This window comes from Mus caroli, chromosome 9 (assembly GCF_900094665.2).
Source record: "Mus caroli chromosome 9, CAROLI_EIJ_v1.1, whole genome shotgun sequence".
Taxonomy (NCBI): domain Eukaryota; kingdom Metazoa; phylum Chordata; class Mammalia; order Rodentia; family Muridae; genus Mus; species Mus caroli.
Genome location: NC_034578.1, coordinates 98,606,199 through 98,616,106, shown reverse-complemented (window position 1 = coordinate 98,616,106; position 9,908 = coordinate 98,606,199). Strand labels below are relative to the sequence as shown.

The window sequence follows — 9,908 nt, the reverse complement described above, 5'->3', positions numbered from 1 at the left end:
ACTCTGTAGACCAGGCTGGCCTTGAACTCAGAAATCCTCCTGCCTCTGCCTCCCGAGTGCTGGGATTAAAACTTTTCTGTGCCTCACATCTACTAGGCAAGCCGCTCCCCTTCCTTCATCTGTGTTTACTATTAAGACAGCCTCAACAGAAATCCGTCTGACTTGCTGCCTGCAGTAAACATTTGCTTGATTCATGAGCTCAGCTCCAGTGTGCTGGTCTGATGGTGAAGATCTATGTTGTGAACCTGGAGCTGGACCGAATGGTGATGCGCTGTCACTCTTGCTGTCCTCAGGGGAACAGCCTGACTCTGATCGACCTCCCCGGGCACGAGAGCTTGAGGTTTCAGTTCTTAGACCGCTTTAAGTCTTCAGCGAGGTAAGTCAGGGATGAAGTGCCCTGGGTTCCTTCAAGTCTGCACCGTGTCCATACGCATGCTCACCTGGGTTCCTCTGCTAAGACCTTTGACACTGGTATGGGATGAACCTTGCAGTGGCCATTTCTGGGGTGCTAGAACTCGGAAGACGTAGGAGCTTGCATAAGGATGGCCTTTCAGGTTGTGCAGGGGGTGTCACTCTACGAGCATGATTAAACTTCAACTATGTGTATGTGGGGCAGGGTATGTGCACTTGTGTGCGGGTACAGCATAGGAAGGGAGGGTGTTGGATCCCCTGGAGCTGGGGTTACAATTGGTTGTAAACTTCCCAACATGGGAACTGAACTCAGTTCCTCTGCAAGAGCAGAACACACTCTGAACTGTTGAGCCATCTCTCTAGCCACTGACTCTGAAGATAGATTTAATGACATGTTAAGGCTATTACAATCTGGAAAAGGAAATTGTAAGGCTACGATGGATCCCAGAGATACTAAACTCAAAACATTCATCATACTCTTTGTGGTTTTCTTTTGTTTTGATAAGGTGGCAGTATCTCTCTAGCCCATGTAGCCCAGGCTGGCCCTGAACTGTAAGCTTTTTCCATTCCAGCCTCCTGGCTTATACAAACTAGGTGGCTTTTCTTTCCTGTCTGCCTGCTTGGTTTTGGCTTTTCAAGATAGAGTCTCAGGTACTGCAGGTTGACCTTGAACTTGCTATATAGCCCAACAAAGAACCTTGAATTTGCAAGTGTTGGGATTACAGGTATGTATCACCATACCTAGCAAGGCTTTCTTTCCTCTTACCTTCTTTTCACCTTTCTCTTCTCCTCTTTTTTTTATTTTTATTTTTTGGTCATCAATAAGAAATTCCCTTGTGTATGTGTGTTTGTTTCTTTGTTTGTTTTTTAGCATAGAAATGCTATAAATGTTAGCCTTGTTCAAAAAACTGTAAGAGATTGATTTCTAATTGTCTTGAAGTTGAGCTGCTGGAGTTGCCCAAAGAAAGGCTTAGCTCTATTGGGCTTTACCTCCCGTGTTTGGATTGGAAATCGAGGACAAATGAAAATGGAAAGCCCGCCAGCACCCGACTCTGCCCCACTTTTCTACTCAGAATCATGCCTTTTGACCCCACGGGGACGAATCTGACGTTCAGAATTACTGATGATAGCAGGACAAAGGGGTTTGTTGTTTGCTTTGCTGTTATATTTCTCTCATAGTAGATTTTTTTTGGGGGGGGGGGTCAGGGTTTGAGACAGGGTTTCTCTGTGTAGCCCTGGCTATCCTGGAACTCCCTCAGTTGATCAGGCTAGCCTCCAACTCAGAGATCTGCCTGCTACTGACTCCTGACTCCTGTGTCCTGGCACTCACGGTGTGCTCTACCATGCCCGGCTCTTATTGTAGATTCTTAAGCCTGTTCTTCAGGCATGCTAGCTGGAGTTCTTTGACATAACTGTTAGCTGTTTGCATGGCTAGCACACAGCTGGTATCCTCAGAAAGGCCGGCTAGAGAGGCCTGGCTTGAGTCCTGTGAAGCACCAGTAGCTGTACTCACGTCCTGGGTCTGGCCCAGATGCTAACCAGAGTCTGGATCAGAAGTGCAGCAGAACAGAGTGCCACAGTACCACGTGGCACAGAGAGGTCCCCTCACCCCTGCAGTAGTGCAAGCAGCTTTGGAGCTAATAGTTTACTGGGTGCTTTTCTGCTGGTGGGTATGGAGCTGTCCACTTCATAGGAACAACTGTATAGAGACCTTCCTCACCATCTCCCTCGTATAACCCAGCCAAAAGCTAGAGGCTGCATGTCTGTTCTTGAATCACACTAAATCGATACCTCAGGAAAGAACTATTTTTAGTGTAAGTCCTCATGTTACTGATTTTTAAATTCTTTCCTAAAATTTGTATGCTGTAGTTTTAAATGCTTTCTTCATGTTTGCTATCTAACATTGATAAAGAAGAAAAGTAAGGAAAAGTTGTATGATAGTTTCAATGATGTGAAGACATATTTTGATAACTGAATTTGGAAAGCATCTTGGAGCTGACGCTGTGATGGTTTAATTGGCAGTCCTGTGCCTGAGGTATTACTGTTTCTTTGGACTGGCATTGGAACCTCCATTTTGTCAAACATGCTTAGACATAGATTTTGTCATTGCTTCTTGCTGCAAGTGGATGGTGTTAAGCAACCTGTTATAGATGAGAATGTGATTTCCCCCCCCCCTGTGGATTCCTGCCCCATTTTAAAAAACAAAAACCAGTATCTAACCAGGACCCGTTTCTTTTTCATGAACCATAACAAGCACCTGTGTTTTGAGGTTCCCCGATGTTTGTGATTTCTTTGCTCTTTGCCAAATTCTGCTCCTTCCTTTCAGGTTCTGTTTTTCTCAGAGTATCTGCTAGAAATGTTTCTAGAGGATGAGTGTGTCATGAAGTTGTTGGGTGTCTTTCACGTAAAGCAACCTTTATTTGGCCTCTCTTTTTTTCTTCATGGTCCTTGGTTAGTTGCATGTGAGGTCCTGGGTAGCAGCTCCGAGTGATCCACGGAGACCGCCGACTCCACATCTGCTCTTACAGAGCGCTAGTGCCCGTGTAACTGTCATTTCCCTCTGAGTCATCTGTCTTTGGGTTTCTGGTATTTGGAATTCAAGTGTAGCACCCTACACAGAAGGGTGTTATCATCTGTTAAGTGCAGGTCCTGGTGGGCAGCTGGACCAATCACCCTGTGCACAGCATGCCACTCAAAGGTAATTTAATGGAGACCGTAGCTGGAACGGAACTCCAAAGAACCTGAAGCACCTGGTCTCTGTTAGCCCTTCAAATCCGCTGCCTAGTTTGCCGTGTTCTTTTCAGCTGAGAGAACCTGTTTAGTTTCCACTGCGTGGCTAATTTTATTTACTATTTTTATAATGTGTTCTTTTTTAAAATACCCTTTAAAACTCCACCTATTTCTTTTTACTTGCTTCTAGTATTATCCTCTAAAATAATTTTAAACATACATTATGATTTTTTTTGGAGGCAGAATTTCATGTAGCTCAGCCTGACCTTGAACTCACTGTTCAACCAAAAATGAGCTTGAGTTTTTGATCTCCTGCCTCTACCTCCTCAGTGCTAGGATTACAGGTGATCACTTTGGTTCAATGCTGGGTGGGATGGGATGGAGATATATATATATATATATATATATATATATATAGTCTACTATGCAAGCACTCTGCTAAGTGCTTCTCTGCTAAGCACTCTGCTAAGACTGAGCTTCATGTCCAGCCCATAAACATGTGCTTTGTAGATTGCTCTAAAGTCCAGTTTTGGGGGTGCTGGTTAATCTCTTTTATAATTGCATATTTTAATTTCTGTTTTGATCCAGAACCCCTCCTCTAAGAGAATGGGTACCATCGATGAGACTGGTGGTCTTTGTTAGTGTAGGACATGAAAGGCCAACTCCACACAGCTATCTTCATTTGTTAGCACCATCGGGGTTTGATGATGAGTGTGGTCCAAAAAATTTTTTTAACTTTTTCTTTTCCTTAAAGTTTTTATTTGTATGACTACACTGTTGCTGTCTTCAGACACACTAGAAGAGGGCATTGGATCCCATTACAGATGGTTGTGAGCCACCATGTAGTTGCTGGGAATTGAACTCAGGACTCTGGAAGAACTCTGAGCCATCTCTCCAGCCCCCAATTTTTATATAATCTCTTGCTTAGGGCTCTTATTCCAAGGGAGTGTCCACTTATGCCCCATAGCTATAGCCATTGGAGACCAGGTGTTTTAACTTCTTTAAAACTATTTTCTAACCACAGCCTCCATTTCACTGCCTTTGAGTTGGAGGCTTTGTGTAAGGCGTTTGGTCCAGTTGTCCAGACCCTGTTAGCCACTGCACATTCTCTGCCCCAGGACCTGTTGTCTGAGGTTCCCATGCATTACCTCTGGTACTTCATGGTGTCACTGCTGTGTCTGAGGTCAGGTCCCACATAGTCATAATCCTTGAGTTCCCTCAAGAGTGTTCTGTCTTCCACTTAGGCCCCAGTAGTCTTCACAGCACAAGCTTCACAGGGCCGTGTCCTCATCCCTTTCCTCTCTGGCCTGGCCGACCCTGTTCACCCTGCCCACCCTGCCTGTGTGCTCTTCCCCAGATTTTACATCTTTCTTTAGTCTCCCTCTTTGTTCTTCCACTGTGGGTACATTCTGCCCTGTGTTCATCGCCTAGATCTGTCAGATGGTTTTCTGACCCTTGAGAGCCCAAGTCATTTCTTGTGTCCTTTTAGCTTCTTCATGTTTTGTTTTTGTTTTCTTTTTTACTTAAATCAAAGCATGCATGTATGCATGTGTGCTGTGGTGGAGGGCTGAGTGGAGAAACCAGGGATCGATCTGTCTTGTGGTCCTGCCTGCCGTGTGTGCTCATGTGTCCTTCCCTTTAACTGTCCCTGCAGGGCTGTGGTGTTCGTGGTGGACAGTGCGGCGTTCCAGCGGGAGGTGAAAGATGTGGCTGAATTTCTGTACCAGGTCCTCATCGACAGCATGGCTCTGAAGAACGCACCGTCCTTATTAATAGCCTGCAATAAGCAAGGTGCTTCCTGGCAAAGGCAGCCAGCCATTGAGGATTGCTGCTGGGAACTAGTTCACTTACCCACAGCTGTTATTTCTGAGCATGGGGGAAGGGCTGGAATTATCATTAATTAAGGGATTAAATCTGAAAATCTGTTTCTATTACTTTCCTGGTCTTTTACCAGGTTGTCCCAAGGACTGGCAGCTGGGGGCTCTGTTGATTTTATATCTTTTTTATGATACAGTGCTTTTTAAAGATAAATTATCTTACTTTTCCAAATGTTAATTTGTGAGGCCGAGTACTGTAGGTTCTGGGGGGATTATTGGGCCTCTCCTTCCAGACAGGCTGCGCCATTGTTCCCTCTTACCCCAGCTCTCACAGTCGGGTTGGCTGGACTTCAGCTCTGTGGCCAGGCCGAGTAACGTCAGGAGTTGGTCCTCGGGAACTCCTTCACGGCTACATTTCCTAATACCTGATGAATGGTGCAGCTCTTAGCATCTTTTGTAAAAGTATTTTTGTTTTGTGTGTATGTGGGGGAGGGGGGCCAGGGCTGAACCTCAGGCATACCTGGTCCTGAGAAGATTAAAAGAGGGCTTTGGATCTGCTGGGACAGTTGTGAGTTGCCCATGTGGGTTCTGGTACTTGAGCCCTGGTCCTCTGGAAGAGCAGCCAGTGCTGTAACCACTGAGCCATCTCTAGCCCCAGCCATCATCTTTTTTTAAGGGTTAATGCGGTGTTGTGTTGAAAGTTCTCCTCAGATGTCAGTCATGGTTCACATATGCTTGCTTGCTTTCAATGGACAGGACAGGCTACATATTGAGGGGCTTGTAAGGTGTGGGAAACTTAAGCTTGATTAGTTTTAAGGTCATTAGCACTAAAACAATATTTTGTTGTATTTTATGTTTTAAAACATTTTTCAGAAACCTGCAAATACAGCATTTACTTTGACAGAAAAGAATAATGATAAAAAGTGTTTCAACAAAGGAATGTGGGGGTGAACTAGTTGGTATAAATAGGAATTTTCTTTCTGTGCTAGAAGTCCAGGGAGAGGACAGATTCTGGTTTAAACTAGAATAATGCTCTTTTTTTCCTTCCCAGATATCGCAATGGCAAAATCAGCGAAGTTGATCCAGCAGCAGCTTGAGAAGGAGCTGTAAGTGGGGCTGTGCTCGGGTGGCGTCCTGACCGTCGGAGTCCATGCACACAGCTTAGGATCGAGTGATCAGAGTTGTAGCTGGGGTAGTATGGAATATGTGTTAAAGGGATTAATAGAATTATAAAAGACATGGGGTGTTTATAGCCATTTAAGGTTTTCACAAATTTTGGAAAGGTGTGTGGCACCATGCCCTGCTTGTAAATTTAGTCAGATGTAGTGTTTATGAAATGTCCCCAGCAGGAAGGCAGCAAGCATGCTGCCTGTGTGCTCTACAGAGCCAAGCAGCTGGCAGCACAGTGACAGTTTGGGAAGGTTTTCCTGCTTACAGATAAACAGGACAGGTGAGACGAAAGTCTGTGGATGTGTGAGCTTCATATCCAAGAAGGCTCCCTATCTACCCATTCTGAAGTTTAAAACCATGAGTTTTATAATACAGTGGGGCCATTCAGGAGATCTTAGATGTAGGTAGAGGCTTCAAAGAGCTGGTGTGACCTGGGTCTCCTAACCCACTGGTGTCTGTCTGAAACAGTGATCCGTGGATATAAAGGACAAGCCAGCAGTGTCAATACCGACTGGCGTTATCCCATCAGATTTAGGAGCTGATAGGAATTTGTGGCTTTGTTGTGTCTGACTTCTCCCTTTGCCCCCAGCAACACCTTACGAGTCACCCGGTCCGCGGCTCCCAGCACACTGGACAGTTCCAGCACCGCACCTTCTCAGTTGGGGAAGAAAGGCAAAGAGTTTGAATTTTCCCAGTTGCCCCTCAAAGTGGAGTTCCTGGAGTGTAGTGCCAAGGGTGGACGAGGGGACACTGGCTCTGCTGACATCCAGGACTTGGAGAAGTGGCTGGCCAAGATCGCCTGAGGAACATCGCTGGCCACAAGCATTGGTCATGTGAGACTGACCCTGCAGTTTGAGAAAGGGCGGCGGTGGTGTGGACTGATAAAGAGGGGACATGTCATTGTAGCATTTCTTGAGTTCTTGAAACAATTGTACTACTCCCACCCCCGTCAGCTCCTTTCTCAGCTAGTCCTTTTTACTTAATTCCCATATTCTTTCTCCCTTTGCTAGGTGTTAGGTGTAGCATCATGTTAGTGTGAGACATAACAGAGAGGGTATCACTTTGAGAGTAGGGTAGCATCTGAGCAGTCCTTGTCTCCTTCCTCTCTGCATTGGTCCCTTTTCCTGGGACCAGATCTGCCTGCTTATGGAATAAGTGAATTTGCAGTTGCCCTTGGTGTTTAGGCATAATACAGTGTCAGTTCTTAGTGAAGTCTGGGATGTGGAGGTATACAGTGAAGACAGCTTCAAAACCACAGGTACAGCTGACAGTGTGTCCTTCACGGTACAGCTGACAGTGTGTCCTTCACGGTACAGCTGACAGTGTGTCCTTCACGGGCTCAGTGACCATCTCCACAGCACCCTAGGTTCAAAAGCTGCTGCAACCCCGAAGAGTCACCCTCACAAGGTGGCTCTAGGAGCCAAATCCCCAGACACTCGTGGGTTAGTGTGTTCTAGAGGCTCCACTGGGGAGAGCAGGGAGACAGCACACTGCTGCCTCGGGTGTGTGTGAGCCCAGGCTGTCCCTTGTGGTACTTGCTCAGTTCCTGTTGTGTCACCCCAGCTAGAGTGCTATAGAACAATACAAACTGAAGATGTCCACTGTGCATTTTAAATACATATTTATTCATGATGCTTTAAAAAAATGTTACCTTTTTAAAGTGATGCTGTCTTCAATGTTTGTGTTCTTATTGCTTTTATAAATGACTGGTATCTTGATAAATAACTGTACTGAAAGCATTGAGTCAAATGATGAGTACAAGTGGGAACCTGAGCTAGAATTGAAGCCCAGCTCCAGGTTACTGAGCCTACAGATCGCTGCATATATAAGACACTTGGTCTCGTCTCACACTCAGAGTCAGGCTTCACTAAAGCCGCACTAAAGAGACAGGCAGAGCATTGACTCAGGTGCAGTGCTCAGGGAGTATGTGTGGAGCTCTGGGCTGGCCTTGACCAGTGAGAGGGACAGGATAAGGTGTTCTCTGGGCAGTCCAGCCCAAGCCTCTGCCTGCTGACACATGGCCTCCCCGTGGGTCACCTGGGCTGAGTCCCAGACCATGATTCCTGTCAAGCACTCAGCTCCCCACTCCTAAACTATCTACTGGCCTTGCTTATGGTGTTAGATGCTTATGGAGACAGACACAGCACAGCACAGATAAGCCATGAGATGACTCAGTTCTCACTGGGAAGCAGTATTGCTGCTAAGATCCTTACTGCCCTTTGCACACTGCTGTTCATGTTGGTCATGGACAAATGGGAAGGGCATGATGAAGGACGTTCACATCACAGTAGGTGCTCATCAAAAAAACCTTTCAGTTAGAAAATGTGTTCACTGGCCTCCCTTTTTTCTGGATGATAAAGTGATTTTACTTAGTGGGAGAATCAGTACATCAAAAAAGTGACAAGGATGGAGAGCAAGGATAAATGATATTTATTTATAGCCTGTGTCCTAAGCAAAAGGTAAGCTGTGCAGGGCTGGGAACCAGGTTGGTAGAATGCCTGCCTGGAACGCATGGGTCTGGCTTTGCTGTGGGCTGCTGTAAAAGCCAGCTCTAAACAGGCAGCCGCATCAAAGATTCTATGTCTGGACTCTTCCATGGAGCCATGGCAGAAGTAGCTTCTCACTGCTAGGTACCTTGTGGTCTCTCGGGAGGCCTTGGCCCCTGCCACTGCTTCCCAGGGCCTCCAGCACCTCCTGACGTGAGCTGTTCTATCAGAGGGGAGGTGAGGCAGTGGCCCAGCCATTGAGCTGTTTCAGGCACAATAAAATATAAGGCTACGTGTGTGTCTTTTATTTGGGAACCCAGAATGTTGGTGTAGGTATCGAGCAAAATTGACAACCGGTGTCACCCAATGTGGGACTTACACTCACTTTTAAAAGTTAAGAGATTCCCAAGAATACACATGCCTCCCTTTAAGATTATGAGGCAAGGAGAATGTGTTTCTGAGCCGAGCTGAGTCATGTGGTTCCTCCCCAAGCCGGGAAGGTTCAAAACTAAGGTTTTGTTTCATGCTAGTTTGGCACACATGATTCTGGGGCTTGTGGCTCAAGGCTAGGACACACCCAGGCTGACCCAGGGTCATGGGCAGTGGGCTAAAGATTCAGCCAGACACTCCTGTTCTGGGCTGCTACAAAGAGAGCTTAAGCCACAGATACTAAGAGCTGCTGCTGAGATAAGACAGGCTAAAGACGAGCCTAAATAAAAAATAAAATTGTTTTAAACAGATAAGCCTAGGTCCATACAAGATGGAAAATTTAATTAAATACATAAAAAAGACATTAATTCAAGTTATACAATGGGAAAGGTGACATATGTAACCACAGAGATGTTCATCTCCACAGAAGGGAGAATGAATAAAAATCGATTTAATTGTTTTGTTTTGTTTTGTTTTTTTTTTTTTTTTTGGTTTTTCGAGACAGGGTTTCTCTGTGTAGCCCTGGCTGTCCTGGCACTCACTTTGTAGACTAGGCTGGCCTCAAACTCAGAAATCTGCCTGCCTCTGCCTCCCGAGTGCTGGGATTAAAGGCGTGCGCCACCACGCCCGGCCGATTTAATTGTTTTTAAGGGTAGAAAGGAGAAATGATGGTAATTGCTTTAAAGGAAATTTAAAAAGTCTATGCCATTGCAGGCAGCTGAGTTCTTTGAACATGGGAGGAGGAAGAAGATATAGTGGCCATGCTAGGAAAGAAGTAAGGCCCAGGCTTGAGAGGTGCAGAAAAGAGCATACCAATCACGTGAGAACTGGGGAAGAGTGGCCCCAGGCCCCCCAGCCCCAAATG

The 9,908-nt window shown here is 45.9% G+C and overlaps 1 protein-coding gene across 1 annotated transcript in view; it reads left to right on the top strand.

Moving 5' to 3' along the window:
• LOC110301231 (serotransferrin) overlaps nt 1-7,080 on the top strand; it is a 38,982-nt gene extending 31,902 nt beyond the window's left edge. Inside the window, exons 20-23 of the mRNA XM_021171579.2 lie at nt 294-376; nt 4,796-4,932; nt 6,010-6,064; nt 6,718-7,080. Coding sequence (XP_021027238.1) covers nt 294-376; nt 4,796-4,932; nt 6,010-6,064; nt 6,718-6,931 — 489 coding nt within the window. The 3' untranslated portion in view covers nt 6,932-7,080. The remainder of the gene's footprint in view (nt 1-293; nt 377-4,795; nt 4,933-6,009; nt 6,065-6,717) is intronic.
• The last annotated feature ends 2,828 nt before the right edge of the window (nt 7,081-9,908 follow it).